This window comes from Mobula hypostoma, chromosome 2 (genome assembly GCF_963921235.1).
Source record: "Mobula hypostoma chromosome 2, sMobHyp1.1, whole genome shotgun sequence".
Classification (NCBI taxonomy): Eukaryota; Metazoa; Chordata; class Chondrichthyes; order Myliobatiformes; family Myliobatidae; genus Mobula; species Mobula hypostoma.
In genome coordinates this window covers 48,319,352-48,336,479 of record NC_086098.1, presented here as the reverse complement: position 1 = coordinate 48,336,479, position 17,128 = coordinate 48,319,352, and the positions used below count along the sequence as shown (strand labels likewise).

General features: G+C 39.0%; 1 protein-coding gene across 1 annotated transcript in view; it reads left to right on the top strand.

Annotated features, from left to right (window-relative positions):
* Window positions 1-17,128, top strand: part of apoba (apolipoprotein Ba) — a 68,295-nt gene that overhangs the window by 24,340 nt on the left and 26,827 nt on the right. Inside the window, exons 17-25 of the mRNA XM_063036565.1 lie at window positions 763-930; window positions 1,265-1,470; window positions 1,560-1,721; window positions 3,373-3,494; window positions 6,084-6,294; window positions 10,044-10,222; window positions 12,126-12,319; window positions 14,114-14,256; window positions 15,634-16,055. Coding sequence (XP_062892635.1) covers window positions 763-930; window positions 1,265-1,470; window positions 1,560-1,721; window positions 3,373-3,494; window positions 6,084-6,294; window positions 10,044-10,222; window positions 12,126-12,319; window positions 14,114-14,256; window positions 15,634-16,055 — 1,807 coding nt within the window. The remainder of the gene's footprint in view (window positions 1-762; window positions 931-1,264; window positions 1,471-1,559; window positions 1,722-3,372; window positions 3,495-6,083; window positions 6,295-10,043; window positions 10,223-12,125; window positions 12,320-14,113; window positions 14,257-15,633; window positions 16,056-17,128) is intronic.

Genomic DNA, 17,128 nt, shown 5'->3' with positions numbered 1-17,128 from the left:
AATTATCTCCTTAAATGCTATGAAGCACATACATAACATATGAAGCTGTTAGGTAGGGAGTTCCATGATTCAGACCCAATGGTAATGAAAAAACTATCAACTTGTTTTCAAGTCAGGACAAAAGGTAATTTGTAAGTAGCACTTCCTGATCTTGGTCGCAGAAACTGAGGTTTTAGGAAATGATGTCAGAGTAGCCTATGCAAGTAACTGTAGTACATTTTGTAGATGTTGCACAATATGGAAATGGTGAAGAGGATGAATTTTAAGGGTGGTGGATGGGGCAGCAAGCAAGTGAGATGCTTTAACTGAATGGTGTCGAGTTTCGTGAGAAATCTTCAGATGCTCGTCCAGGCATGTGAAAATTATTCCATTATCATCGTAACCTGTGCCTTAGAGTGGAAAGGCTGTAGCATATCTTGAAGAAAGTTATTTGCTACAGAGCCTAGTCCATTTCAGTACTGGTCATTGAGATGTTGATTGCAGTGAATGCACTAATGGTAAATCCACTGAATAACCATAGATAGTGAATGATATTCTCTCTTGTTGGAAATTTTCATTGTCTGACATCTTGGGCATGAACATTACTCATATTTATGCATGTTGTATAGATCTAGTTATTGTATTTCTTGTGTGAAAAATATAAAGAAAATACTTGCTAGAGAGTGACAATATTCACAGGAATATTAAAGTTATGAATTACCTTTATACTTGAGGAATATTTGGCACATTGATTTTAATGCCTATTATTCTTTACATTTGTAGGTCAAGTCAATTCTCCTGAATGGATTAGGTGGCAACCTGTTTGCTCACTACATCTTTTTGGACAGCCAGTTTAACTTTCCCACCGGAGCTGGTCTCCCTCTTAAGCTGTCTATTTCTGGTACAACTACACCTGGTGTTAAAGCAGGGCTGAAATTTGAAAAAAACAAGGTAATATTTAACTCATTTTTTCAAAATTGGCATTTGACCTTTTTTGTAGTGTTTAAAAATAAGTCTGGATGCAGTTTAGCAACAGAGTGGCTGAGGTAGGGATTCAATTGAGCAGTTATATTTGGGATCTGGAACTCATTCCAGCATCAGTCCCTTTAAGGACATGCAACAAGTCATCATAAATTATAAAAAATAGTTGAATTAAATTGAAACTGAGTATTGAATGGTCTTCATCTTGCACTTTCATGTGCATAATCTTAGGTAAACACATTAGAACGATTGTTCACTGATTTGTGAACTTAGCAAACAAAAATAAATATTTCTTCCGTTGCAGATCAGTGGTTTGTTTAAGCCTGAAATTGCAACAGAGGTCATGATCAACCTGGGTATTAATGCACCAAAGTTTTCTAGAAATGGAATACAGCTGAATTGCAATCTGTATTTTGAATCTGGCATTGAAGCTCAGGTCAGCATGACTTCTAATCAGATAAAACTCAACATTCCAGCACCCAAAAAACCAGTCCAGTTCTTCAGTTATGGGTAAGTACAAGAAATTTTCAAAGTTTTAAGATGCTTGTAAACCCATTCATGACCATGTATTTTGATCTGATCTTTCTCTTCATTTACAGCTATAAAGTGTCTCTAATACAGAGTACAAAAATTGAGGAGGTCCCATCCAACATGGAGAACGAACTGAAACAATGCACATCTTGGATGGCAGGAGAAAACATATGTATAACATCAAGCTCAATGGACAGTACACCAAGTTATCCACTAACTCAAGAAAGAAGGTCAGTATTTTGTCTTAATGAGACTATAGTGAAACAGAAGCTGTTTTCTACATTTCCTGATTTCCAGTTATTGCTCTAAGACAAATGCTAGGATAGCTTTCAGTCAATTTAGTGATTTATCTTGCTAATTATTTCAAGATAACTTCAATGCATCCAGTAACCCAGCAAGTGGCAGCATTGCTGCACAATGAACAGCAGGTAGTGCTTATTCCTCACAGCTCCAACAACCCTGGAGTTGGCTGTGTGGGGTCTGCACATTTCCCCCCATCACCATTTGTGCTTCCCCTTAGTGTTCCCACTTTATTCCACCTGTCAGAGACATGCAAGTTGTAAATTATCTCTGGTATGAGGACAGTAGGAGGACCAGGAGGAGTTAGATCTGGTGTACCAACCTGTTTTTATGCCATGGGTCAATACCATTAATCAAAGGGTCCGTGGACCTCAGGCTGGAAACCACTTACTTAGATGACACCCTACCTGCTGAGTATTATCACGATGTTCAGCATTATATTTGCCAAAATCTATTACCTATGGTATTTTGTTTCTTTATCACTTTAGTGTATATCAGTAACAACCACTATAATAAATTTCATATATTGACTTAATTCTGAATCAACTCCACTGGATCCTTGGCTTCCTGATCAGAAAGGATAAACAACAACACTTTTGCTATAATTATCCTCAGTCTTGCTGGCCTACAAGGATGCATCCCTACAAGGATACACGCAAAACTGCATGCCAGATTCTGCCCTAACTCCACCTACAAGTTTGCGGGTAGTGGGCTGTATCTCAATTAACAATGAGTCAGAATAGAGGTAGGAGACAGAGAGCCGGGTGGTATGGTGCCATGCCAACAACCTTTCCCTCAATGTCAACAAAATAAAAGGGCTGGTTATTGACTAAAGGAAACCGGGCTGTACATATGCTTCTATTTCTAGCAATGGTGCTAAGATGGAGAGGCTTGTTAGCTTCAGGTTCTTAGCAGTGAACTCCACCAAAAACCTGCCTTGGTCCAACCATGTAGACACCACAGCCAAGAAAGCGCACTGGTGTCTCTCCTTCCTCAGAAGACTAAAGAAATTTGTCATGTTGCCTTTCACCCTTACAATTTTTTATCAATGCATAATAGAAAGCACCCTATCTGAACACATCATGCATTAGTGTAGCAACCACTTTGCCTTTGAGCACAGGAAACTGCAGTCAGTAGTGGACGCACCTCAGGTCTTCATGGTAACCAGCCTCCCCTTGATGGACTATGTCTACACTTCTCACTGCCTCACCTAAAGCAACGAAATTATTTGAAGTACTTATCCAGCCCCAAATGTCTTTCTTCTACCCCTTTCCATCAGACAAAAGGTACAAAAGCCTGAAAGCATTCACCATCAGGTTCAAGGATACTTTTTACCTTGTCATTATAAGAGTTTTGAATTGTTCCATAATGAATTAATCTATATGAACACTATGCAAGACAAGTTTTTCAATGTACCCCAGTACATGTGACAATAATAGACCATTTTAATTCTAATCAGAAAATATTTTTCCTTCCAGTTTAAAATATATTTTTAAAATCAGATCTTTGAATAATTATTATTGGAAAGGAGAGGTCCAGTGATTTCTATTTATTCATGCCTTATTCTTTACTCATGTCTAGATCTGTGATTACAATCGAACCTACAGGCGCAGTTACAGCCTACTCTGCATCACTAACATATGGGTCGAAGAAAATTGAAGAGGATTTGGAACAGTCTCTTAAGTTTGCAGTCGAGGTCGAAGGTGTGTGGACTACATGGTTTTGTACAATTTATTGAATTACAACCTTCTACTAATATGCTGATCCATTCACCTCAAAAGTCCAACAAAACTAGGGTAAAGTGAAGGAAGCAGGGCAAAGGCTGGGATCTGAGAAGCAGAACTTTGGGCTTGGCAATATTTTTCCCAAACATAGACCCGTAGTGTTGGAAAGCAGGGTCAAGGAAGATATTCTCCTATAAAAACTTACCTTCCACTTAGTGGTTCACACGTTAGGAACCTAAGGTGGCATAGCTGTCAGTGTTGCTCCCCAATGGCTCCAGAGACATGGACTTAATCCTGACTTTGGGTACTGTGGATGTGTATTTTACACATTCTCGCATGACATAGAAACATAGAAAACCTACAGCACAATACAAGCCCTTCGGCCCACAAAGTTGTGCCAAACATGTCCCTACCTTAGAAATTACTAGGCTTACCTATAGCCCTCTATTTTTCTAATCTCCATGTACCTATCCAAAAGTCTCTTAAAAGACCCTATCGTATCCCCCTCCACCACCGTTGCCGGCAGCCCATTCCCTGCACTCACCACTCTCTGAGTGAAAAACTTACCCCTGACATCTCCTTTGTACCTACTCCCCAGCACCTTAAACCTGTGTCCTCTTGTGGCAACCATTTCAGCCCTGGGAAAAAGCCTCTGAATCAATGATCAATGCCTCTCATCATCTTATACACCTCCATCACGTCACCTCTCATCTTCTGTTGCTCCAAGGAGAAAAGGCCAAGTTCACTCAACCTTTTCTCATAAGGCATGCTCCCCAATCCAGGCAACATTGTTGTAAACCTCCTCTGCACCCTTTCTATGGCTTCCACATCCTTCCTGTAGTGAGGCGACCAGAACTGAGCACAGTACTCCAAGTGAGGTCTCACCATAGTCCGATATAGCTGTAACATTACCTCTCGGCTCCTAAATTCAATTCCAAGGGTTTTCCAGAGGTGCTCTGCTTTCATTTCACAGCTCGAAGTCATACTGGTAGATTAATTTGCTGATGTAAAAATGTGACAAAAGAGCCATGTGAAGAGAATAAGTTTAAAGGCTACATGGAAATAGGACGTGGAATAGGATTGATGGAATTGTCATTTGGGAGCCCACATAAATTTGATGGGATGAATGGTCTCTTTTTGTGTCATGGTAAACAAGTAAAAATCATATTGTCAGTGGGATAAAATTTTACCTGCAACTTATCCTCTCTTTCAAAACATCTGCTAACTGATGAGGATGATTTGGGTGACTGAAGACACCAAAAATTAAAATCAGGCCATTGCAACAACATTCTTCATTGATTAGTCCTGTTCCTACACTTCTTTGGCAGTCACCTACCAGCAACATTAAAACAAGTCTTCTGTAATCCTATCTCTGATGTCAGCATTGACATAACTGCCATGCAATGACCAGCGGCCCAGCGGGCAGGTTCATAGTGATGTCCAGCCATGACTCTATGAATTTACTGCAGCGTTCTTGGCCAATGGTATTTTGTAGCTGCCCTTCCCTGCACTGGTGAGAGAACATTTGTTTGATTTAATCATGAGTGTTGAATTAGGCATGTAGTTGAAGGACTTGAAAATATAAAATTAATTTCATTAAGCTTATGTAGCCCCCTGGTAAGCCTCAGGCTCGCTCAGCTCACTTTCGTCTAGGAGGAGCAGCCTTCGGCCCCACCAAACTGGGTAATCAAGTTTGTGTGGATGCTGTGTGATGTACCCCACCCTGCCAAATAACAGACAATACACCATATGCGAAATGCAATTAAATGATTACGCTTTGTAGATCTTACTGGAACTATGTAATTAATAGAGATAAAATATAAAAGGAAGGTAAAAGGCGCCAAACTTATCAGAATTCAATCACTTCGTGCACAACCATTGGAGCTCAATTAATGGAGTCTTCTTTCCACCATTCGATCCCCTCCGACCACCTCGACCCGCCGCCTGGGACCAACCACGGTGGTCGACCAGACGCTCCGCATGAGTCTACCTTCGTCTCCTCTCCTCGCCGAAGACCCTGGGCCTTGGGGTCCGTTCCGCCGTCCAGTTTACAGCATCATGTATCCTCTCTCTGTCCCCATCGTGCCTTCTCCCCCAAAGCCCGTGAAACAATAGCAAGAATATCATCTATCCCAGTTGGTTAACAGATGAATACAATTCTCTTATCAGTAATTAACCCAAAAAAGCTGCTAGAGAGAAATTTCTCAGCAGTTAACATAACAAAGAAGCCATTTTTATTAGCCTTAGCAGTAACATAAAAGAAGAAACCCCTTACACATAAACGGTTTTATTCGTCATCTTATCAGTCATATAATTATTTACATTAAAGTAATATCAACAAATACTGCAAGAGCATGGTTGTAAGCCTGCCTTGGTTTCCTGTTCATTAAAAAAACAATGGCAGTTAAAGAGGAGACATATACAACAGAATTCCAGATAAAGTGGCCCTGCGTATCATAATTTCCTCTGATGAGTAATTTCATTTATCATTAGTTATTCTCCCTTGTTGTTTTTAAGTGTGTGAGTTAATTTGCACTGTGATCATTATAAATCGTTATCATTTAACAGGCAGTGAAGCTACTGAGTTAGCTGCTGAAATTAAGTACAACCCCAACAAGCACAGTCTTACAGCAGATGTTCAGATTCCCAAATTCGATGTTGGATTTGGCATGAAACTTGGAGCTGAAGACAAATCCGTACAGGACAGGACTGCATACTTTGCTAGATTTGATGTCAGAAACAAAAATATACCCGAAGTGACCTTCAAGGGCCGAGCAAGGTGTGTATAAATAATGCGTTGGATGGTTGGTTTGATAATGGCAAAGGGGCAACGACTCCTCACCAGGAACATCTAACCTTAAAGAAGAAAAGTAACTTTTCAAAACACATGGTGATATTTTACCTACCCAATGAATTATTATGTGATTTGGTTTCAGTTCTGCTTCTTCAAAAATTAGGAAAAAAATCCACAAATACTTGATATACATTGCAGGTTTTTCAGCAACTGGGAAGTAGAAGAATCAGTACTGCAGAAACAAACCCTTTGTTCCTCATGTTTCAGTATAATCCATATAGCCAAAAGCACCTTCTAGTCAGTTGCAGGATGTTAAATGAAATGATCTTGAATAATTCCAGCGGAGTTCTCAATGGATCCTGAAACATAGAGACATAGAGCTCTACAGCACAGAAACAGGCCCTTTGACCCATCTAGTTCATGCTGCACTATTATTCTGCCTAGTCCCATCGACCTGTACCTGAACCATAGTCCTCTGTAACCCTCCCATCCATGTACTTATCCAAATTTCTCTTAAGTGTTGAAATTGAACCCACATCCACCACTTCTACTGGCAGTTTATTCCACAGTGTTACCATCCTCTGAGTGAAGAAGTTCCCCTTCATGTTCCCCTTAAATATTTCACCTTTCACCCTTAACCTGTGTACGCTAGTTCTAGTTTCACCCAACCTCAGTGGAAAAAGTCTGGTTTTGCATTTATACTATCTACTCCCTACATCATTTTGTATACTTCTGTCAAATCTTTTATCTATCTCCTGCGCTCCAAGGAATAAACCTAACCTATTCAACCTCTCTATATCTCAGTCCTCAGGTCTCAGCAACATCTTTATAAATTTTCTCTTACTCTTTCAACTTTATTGATAGTTTTCCTGTAGGTAGATAACCAGAGCTGCACACAATATTCAATATAACATCCCAACTTCTGTACTGTAATTATAAAGCCCAATGAGCCAAAAGCTGTCTTTATGACTCTATCTACCTGTGATGCCATACTCATGGAATTATGGATCTGTATTCCCAGATCCCTCTGTTCTATCGCATTCCTTAGTACCCAACTGTTTACTGTAAAAGTCCTACCCTGGTTTGTCCTTCTAAAGTGCAACACATTGCACCTCTCTGCATTCAATTCCATATTCCATTTTCAGCCCATTTTTCCCGTTAGCACAGATCATACTGCAAGCTTTCATAGCCTTCTTTGCTGTGCACTACACCCCCAATCCCGCAAAATGCTAATCCAAATTACCACATTATCATCTGTGTTCTTGATATAGATGACACACAGCAACAGCGCCAGCACCATCCCTGTGGCACATCACTATTCACAGATCTCCAGTCAGAGAGGCTACTACCTACTATCTCTCTCTGGCTTCTTCCATGAAGGCAAGGTCAAATCCAATTAACTACCTCATTCTGAATAACATGCAGCTGAATCTTCTTGACCAGCCTCCCACGACAGCCCTTGTCAAAGGCCTTGCTAAAGTCCATGTAGACAACATCCACTCCATCTATTTCTTCAACTTTCTTGCAACCTCCTCAAAAAAACTATAAGATTGGTCAGCATTACTTACCACATACTAAGCCATACTTATTATCCCAAATCAGGCCCTGTCTATCCAAATATTTATATATCTGGTCTCTTCGAATACCTTCCAAAAATTTACCCACCACTGACTACAGGCTCACCGGCCTCTAATTTCCTAACTTATTCGTGGAGCCTTTTTTAAATAAGAGGACACCATAATCTATCCTCTAATCCTCTGACACAACAACCATGGCAAATGCACTATAAATATCTCTGCTTGGGCCCCTGTAATGTTTTGCACTAGCCTCCCAAAAGGTTCAGGTGGGCTCCCTGTCAGCCTTGGGGATTTATCCACCTTAATTTGCCCCAAGATAGCAAGTACCTTCTGTTCCATGATCCATATATATTGATGACTTCACTGCTGATTCCCCTCTTCTATAGAATTTGTGTTCATCTTCTGAGTAAGTAGAGATGCAAACAAGCCATTTAGGTCTTTCCTGTCTATTTCAACCCCATGTATAGATGACCAGGCTGATCTTCAAGACAACCGATTTGGGGTCTTGTTATCCTTTTCTTCAAGGTATAACTGTAGAAGTCCTTGGCAATATCTTTCACTTTGTCTGCTATAGCAACCTTATGCCTTCTTTTAGCCCTCCTGATTCTCCTCTTAAGTGTTCTCTTACATTTCTTATATTTCTCAAGTACCTCATTTGTTCCTTGCCGTTATGCCTGCTGTGCACCCCCTTTTTCTTTCTAAGCATAAGCTCAATATCTTTCAAAAACCAAGGTTCCATAAACCTGTTAGCTTTGCCTTTTATTCTAACAGGAACATACAAACCCTGTACTCTCAGAATTTCACTTTTGTAGGCCTTCCACTTACCAAGCGTGCCTTTACCAGAAATCAACCTATCCCGATTAATACTTCCCAGATCCTTTCTGGTGTCGTTACAATCGGTTTTTCTCCAATTTAAAATCTCAACCCAAGTACCAGACCTAAGCTTCTTCATAATGATCTTGAAAGAAATGGAATGATGATCAGCAGATCCAAACTGTTCTACATACATTTCTGTCACCCGCCCTATCTCATTTCCTTATAGGAGATCCAGTATCACACTGTTTCTTATTAGGACCTCTATATATTGATTAAGAAAACTTATATGAATAAATTTGACAAACTCTATCCTATCCAGCCCTTTTATAGCACGTGCATCCTGGTCAATATGTGGTATGTTAAAATCACCCACAATCACAGCCATATTTTCCTTGCAACATTTTGCTATCGCTGTACAAAATTGCTCCTCTAAATGCCACTGACTATAATATATTCTCATTAAAGTGGTCATCCTTTCTTATTCCTCAGTTCTACCAGCATAACCTCAGTACTTTAATCCTCTAGTCTGACCTGTCTGAACATTGCCATGACATTTTCCCTGGCTATTAATGGCACCCCACCAATTTTAATCCTTCCTACTCTATCCCTCGCACATTAATATATAATATTAATGGTCAGGTCACTCGTCTGAGTGCTACTTGTACCATGTAACCCAGTACACCCTGCAGGATGAAAAACAAGAACTGTCAAAGGGTGGATGAACCCTCTCGTAGGGTCAATGGCCATCTAGCAAACACGTGCCGTGAAGCGCAGAAAGGGCATCCCTTGCATCGAAGCTTGGTCTGGCCATTCACTGCAACAGAACTTCCCCCAGCTGTCTTGGACCCCACCATGCTGCTGGATCCAGGAGAGGATGTTGAGAGGGTGGGTCTGGACCTGTGCAACCCCCTACTCACCTAAAATCCACTCACACACACGCTGTTCCTTTCTGAGGAGTGGGGTACCACCCCACTGACTGACTGAAAGGAACCATCATTATCCTATGGGATGGATAGCCAGAGAGAGAGAGATACTGTAATATATAATTTCACTTTCACAAAGCCACAAATAAAAGTGTGGTCAGACAAATTCACCAAGGACTGTTAAGGGGCTCCTTTAATGTTAGGTTGCTCGCTCCTTTTTTTTTTGGCCTTGTGGTATTAAACTGTAAAGTTCTTAAATTCTTTGTAGAAATTGAAATACATGCCAATTCCACAACACGGTCAGTTCATGCAGTATCTCAATGTACATCAAATTATGTATGTAAAATGTGTAATTAGTGATAGAAATATAGTGGTAATGAAAATCTCGATTCTGACTAGCATTATTTATCTTTTAAAGCTATGAAAGTGAGCAGAAAAATCTCTTGCTGCAAAGTGTTTTCACCATTCCTCAGCACAATGTTAGGACAAGCGTTGAAACTCAGATTCGGCGTTTACCTGATGGACTGTTTACTGAATTCAGCTTGGAAGCTTCTGCCCCTCTGTTTGCTGCTTCATATCAGACCAATTTCAAATACGGTAAGTTACTAATATGTCTATGTTAAATTTCAATTTTATTTTCTATATTTTCTGATAATGCAATGAAGAATTTGAACATGGGATGTTGCAACTTGGGCCTGTCATTTTCATTACATTTTACAGTTTTCCTTTCAAATATGGTATTTATACCATTTTATGTAGACGTTTTTCACCATAAATGAATAGGTAAGGGCACATTGTTGCTTTCAGTGGAGCTGCAGTGTGCATCTTCTCCACCAACATAATTTTTAGAATTGCGTAGAAAAATTATTTAGAAAGTCCAAAAGTAAATTCATCAGTGTAGAAATATTAAATTGAATATGATCCAACTATTCAGACATTCTCTAACATTTTTTTTCTAATTCTCATAGTGTTACAGATTTTAGTCTATGCTTTTATAGAAATTAAAGAGGAATGGAAAATCAAAGAGTGTATTTTGTATCTCTATGTCATTTAGTTTATAATTGAGAAAAGAATTATAGCCCCCTGGTAAGCCTCAGGCTCGCTCAGCTCACTTTCGTCTAGGGGGAGCAGCCTTCGGCACTGCCAAACTGGGTAATCAAGTTTGTGTGGATGCTGTGTGATGTACCCCACCCCGCCAAATAACAGACAATACACCATATGCGATTAAATGATTACACTTTATGGATATTACTGGAATGTTGTAATTAATAGAGATAAAATATAAAAGGAAAGTAAAAGGCACCAAACTTATCAAAGTTCCACCTCTTCGTGCACAACAGTTGAAGCTCAATTAACAGAGTCTTCTTTCCACCATTCGATCCCCTCCGACCACCTCGACCCGCCACGTGGGACCAACCACGGTGGTCGACCAGACGCTCCGCACGAGTCTGTCTTCATCTCCTCTGCTCGCCGAAGACCCTGGGCCTCAGACTCCTGCTTGGGGTCCGTCCCGTCAGCCAGCTTACAGCATCGCATCCACTTTCTCTGTCCCCATCGTGCCTTCTCCCCAAAACCCGCGCTACACAATAACTTACAGACACACAAGCAAGAATAACATCTATCCCAACTGGTTCATTCTCTCTCTTATCAATAATATAACCCAAACAAGCAGAGAGAGAGAGACAACTCCTTACATCGCAGTTATTTCAGAAAAGCCATTTTAATTATAACATAACAGAGGAGCCATTTTGATTAGCCTGTGCAGTAACATAAAAGAAGAAACCCCTTACAAAAGGATTAAAGAAAAATAAAGATGACCAACAGATGAAAAACAGAGAGCAGGAAGTGAGTGGTCACATTACTCTCCATTGAACCTCAACTGTGCTAGTACATATGAATTTGGTCTGATAGTCTCAAACAAATGAGAAACAAAGTAAATATTTGTAACTTGGAATTTCTATAAACTTTGGGCACAAATTAAAACTTTATAGTTAAATGAACGAGGTTTACACTGCACCCGCTGTCCACTTAATCCATTCTTCTAATAATCTAAGTGAAAACCCTTAAACAGATCTAGTAGAAGTCAATGAAAATGTAGCCAAGGTTTGGAGGGTGTGGAATAGTTAAAAATGCTCTTCCTAGGGTAATCAAAAGTTCCAGCTCTCACATTGCTCCTCTTGTATCAGTGTGGGGCTTTCTATGTTTGCATCCTGGAATACACAAGCTAATGTCTGCAGCTTGTCTCACACTGTGTTAGGTTTCAAGGAGGTCATGTGCCACCAAGAATGGGAAAGATGAGCAGCCACTCAATGATGCTGTGACCATTTAAAAAATCACTCTTAGCAATTGTATTATGCAGTACTACATACCTGCAGCGTAGTGATACTGCAATTAAATGAGGCAAAAATAATTTACATTTGAACTGACTTAAAATTGACAATCCAAAATGTATTTCTTAATCAAAATCTGTGCAATTTATTGCATCCTGTTTCATTTTCAGATTCTAAGAAGGTCCAAGTGGCATGGAACTCAGAAGCAATGTCTGACCTTCAAACGCTTAATGAGAAAATTACAAACATGAAAGCATTTGATACATACCAACAAACCCTAAATGAGCACCTTAACACCTTCCTAAATAAAAAGGTTGCACAAACTGATATGACGCTGAGACACATTATTGACAGATCAATTGAGGTAAGCACAAGCTATTCAAAATAGTAGCTTTCTTATTTTTATTGCCTTCAATGGAACCAAATTTCAAGAGTTGAGCTTGTTGCATCAGTTTCACTCTACCACTTTGCTAATACTCATGATCCAAAGAAAGATACAAGATTTTGATTTTTTTTAAAGAATTATTAGTGATGGGCCACCATCGAAAAAATATGTCAATCTGAAACCTTAAAAAGTGGCGAGAAATGCAGTAGATGATTTTAAAACTACCAAACAAATGATGAAGCTTTGTTGTTTGCAACATAACCTGTCCCTTTTCTTTACTGACACCAAATAAATGTATACAGTACTAAGCTAAAGTCTTAGGCACCCAAGCTATATAAATGTGCCTAAGACTTGTGCACAGTACTGTATATTTACAGTATTTCTATTATCACTTCTTGAAGAATACATTCACAATCATTCCATAACTGCACATCATAAAAACAACAAATGGACAGACAGCAAAAAATATTTCCTATAGAATACTTTGCACCGATCTGATTATCAATTGTTCTCCTGCACAACATTCACATCTTTTGTCATTCTCATCTCCTATCATGCTGTTTCACAGTTTATCTTGACTGTAATCTGCCTTCTTCTGCTAACTACTTAATTCCCAGCAATGCTGATCAGCTGACCTCCCTTTCTGTCTGTCTTCTTAACTTGTTTTGTTCATGGCTTCATTTACTAAAGTACTTAGCTTTCATTATCATTAAACACACTCAAAAAGTCCCGTTCCAAAGTCCTGTCATTTCCTCGATGCATGACCATGCGTTAGTGTTCCCGTTCAAGATGCGGTTCTTGCTGTTCCCTTGAAATGGCACTTAGCAGTACCGTAAGTACCTACTATATAATTGTGACCCTTCCTGATCCTTCTTAGAAGGTCTACAGGCTTTGGCATTATGTTGAGTATGTCATCCTTCTATAACATCAACCTTTCTCTAGTTGTGTGGGTCTACATTTGCTGGTTCTTTCAGTCTGTTCCGTCATGGCCAGAGAATCAACAGCAGTGGCTTGTCTTCCTCCATCAGCTACATTATCGCTAGATTCCCTCAAATTCCATCTTCCTTTATCGGCAATAACATTTCTAGATTCTCCAGGGTCCATCCACTTTCCCACCCTGCACCAAGCCATCCACTTTTGTTTCTCATGCACCTGCAGCCTCTTTATGCTGTCATCTTTAACATGATAACACTCAGCTTTACTGTACCATAACATCATCACCTTCTGCACTGTAACACCAGTTGTCTAACATGACAAGGATTCCCTTCCAGGTATATATCTGGCCTAAGGCTCTGCCATGTATCCAATTGCATAGTCACCAACTCATGACTCCTTGCAAACTTGCTATCCTTTATAGGCTTGAGGTATGCTTCCAATCCTGGAGCTCCTTTGACATCAAATCTGCCTAAATAAAGTATATAATTATGGGCATTTTGTTAAGCTTTAGTTTATCTACAATTAATAATCTTATCCATGAATTGCTACTTCTAGTCCAATCTCTAATCTAACATTAATGTAAACTTATTTCAATAAATTGTTCTGCAGAAGCATCAGTGAGTATTTTACCTTGTTAATATTGTGATGTAAGTGCAAGTCATTGTTATTGGATCATGATTTTTATAAGATGAAAATATTTTCATCAGTAAGAAATGGAAGTTTCAGTAGTATTATGGGCTCACTTGCAGGATATTTGTCTTTTACACCTGTAGGGAATTATGCAGCAGCGATTAATTCAAAGCAGGGAAACAAACGTATGTATTTCTTTTTTGGCAGGCAAGCAAAATGTGGTTACAACAGGCTAATGGTAAAGTTCCATTTGCTCCCACCATTCAAAACCATTTGCAAACTCTGGGGAACTTGGATTTGAAGCAAATGAAATTATCTTTCACTCTTCCAGAAAAACTCTTTTTAAAGAAGTAAGTTTACTTAATCAAGGGACAAAGAGTTGCTTTTCAAAGCTCGCTGCTGAAAGTTTGATCTCTGTCCTTTCCCTGTTCTAATTACTGAGCAACATTCTTATGGATCCCAGGCTGCAAGTTTCCATCACTGGTTTATCCACCTAGCAATTTGCCAGATGGGAAATTAAAATACAAACTGTTATATTGATCCGCTGTCATTAAATTCATTTTGCTTCAATTTTCTGCTATTCCCTGCAAGTATTGGAGTGAACTTGCAAACTGGATTTCAGGTTTTCTATCTAAAATTTCAGTAGATCTTTAACTTCCATACATAAGCTGTCAAATGCTGAAGTCTGAATCTTTCTAAGTGACAAATCGCACTGCATCTGTCACTACAATCTATTGCTGAACACCACATGCTGAACATCAATGGGGTCCTTTACACTAGGGATTTACTTCTTTGATCTTATACCGGGTTATCAAGCATAGCATATCTCCATAGCATAGAGTTAATGGGTATCATAAATCTGAAAATTCAGAGACACAGGGCACACTAAGTGATTTTTGGAATTATTTTCCTTCCATTTTAATGTTTGAATTATTTCCAGGTATACCATGTTTCTAAATATTTATTTAATTTTCTCTGCTTTAAAAATTTCTCTGAAATTCAAGGGCATTTAATAACTGTTGAAGTCTGTGCCAGCTCTGAAGTGAACAAGGCTCTGCTTGTAGCTTTGCCTTTTATCAGGGGTTTTTATCATTGTACTCTGCACAATGGCACCTGCAGGGTTGCCCCAAGCAAATCTGATTGCTTGATTGAAGGCTGCAAGTAGCTTTGTGCATCAGGAACAGGTGAACATGATTGGATAGGGACATGTTACAACTGGACAATAAGTTGGGTCCTGCATAATTTGCCTACTGTCCACTGAATCTAGTATCAGTAATTATCAGTAAGAGTTCAGAAAATTTACCAGAATCTGAACAAAAAGCAAATGTTAAGATATAAGGATGGCTTATTTTACATTTTAGGTTTCTCCATCATCTCATCTCACCTTAACTCATCTGACCTGCTTGTTTATGCTTCATTATATTCTTCCTCTATTTCATCTAGCTGCTTATTCAGTGACATTGTGTCTTCATTAGAAAGTCTCTCGTTTTCCATGCCTAGCTATAATTCACTTTTCTATTAGTATTTAGCTAAAAAAAGATCATTGTTCAATTCCTAAGCACTGACCTTTTACTTTTGCCCAGTGATGACCACATCCCTTTCCACTTTATCATAAAGCATGAAGATCGAATACAAACTGTTACAAGATTTTATTCGCTTTTAATAAGAACCATAGCTAATATTCTTGTTTTTCTTTTCTTTCCTCCACTACATCTTTCCCATCACAGTCAAGGCTCCATCGCAGGTACATTTGGGGATAATAAAGTTGACATTCACGTTCCAATTCCTTTTGGTGGGAAAGTGTTTGAAGAAGTTACACTTTTTCCAAGAACAGTGAGATTACATCCGGTGGCTAAAAAAGTGCTCGGAATTACTTCACCATCGAATGATTACACGATACCATCAGTTTTTATTCCTCTTTTTGGAGAAGTAACTTCTATTCCTTCTTTTACAATTCCCAAAATATACAAGCTCCAGATTCCTTCAATGGACAAGCTGGAATTCTCTTCCAAGCTGAATAATAATTATTATAACTGGACCTCCAACTTTAAATGTGAACGTAGTAGAAAGCAAGGTGGAAGACCATTTTCAGTTGACCTAGATATCAAAGCAGACTCAGTTCTGGATTTTTTGTCATACCAACTGAAAGGTGAGTATTTTAATAATGTGTTACTGAATTCTTCTTCTTTATAGTCATAGTCATACTTTATTGATCCCGAGGGAAATTGGTTTTCGTTACAGTTGCACTATAAATAATTAAATAGTAATAAAACCATAAATAATTAAATAGTAATATGTAAATTATGCCAGGAAATAAGTCCAGGATCAGCCTATTGGCTCAGGGTGTCTGACCCTCCAAAGGAGGAGTTGTAAAGTTTGATGGCCACAGGCAGGAATGACTTCCTATGACGCTCTGTGTTGCATCTCAGTGGAATGAGTCTCTGGCTGAATGTACTCCTGTGCCCAACCAGTACATTATGTAGTGAATGGGTGACATTGTCCAAGGTGGCATGCAACCTGGACAGCATCCATATTTATTTATCCATATTTATGATATCCAAATTTATGAAAGGAGTATGAGAGGTGACTTGATAGAGGTTTACAAGATGATAAGAGGCATAGATAGAATGGACTGACAAAGACTTTTTCCTAGAACAGAAATGGCTAATACAACAAGGCATAGTTTTCAAGAAGGAAAGTATAGGGGGTAAGTTCTTTACACAGAGTGTGGGCAGAACGTTCTGTTGGGGTGGCGGTAGAAGAAGATACATAAGAGGCATTTAAAAAACTCATATGTTGGAGGGAAAGGTTAGATTAATCTTATAGTCAGTTAAAAGGTCCGCATAACATTGTGGGTTTCAGGGTCTGTACTCTGCTGTAATGTTCTGTTTTTCTATGTTCTATACCATGTTTTATTTAAGCATATTTGATGTCATTAATTTCCTACTTAGTCACATGTTTTGTTTGAAGGGAAGGCAATAGTTATAAGTTTCTCAAATAATAAAATAAAACACATGAATTTCATAGCTCAGGTGATTGGCTTGAGACCATTGTTTGACAGCAACATCCACTTCCCATGTAAGAATTTGGAAGAACAGTTTTACAAGGATTTGTCCCACAGTGTTTGGAATCAACACTGTAAAGTTCATGATCTGAGAAACAAAGAGAATAATATTATAGTTGATCAATAAGTTTGCAAACTTTTGAAAACTGCATTAGGCA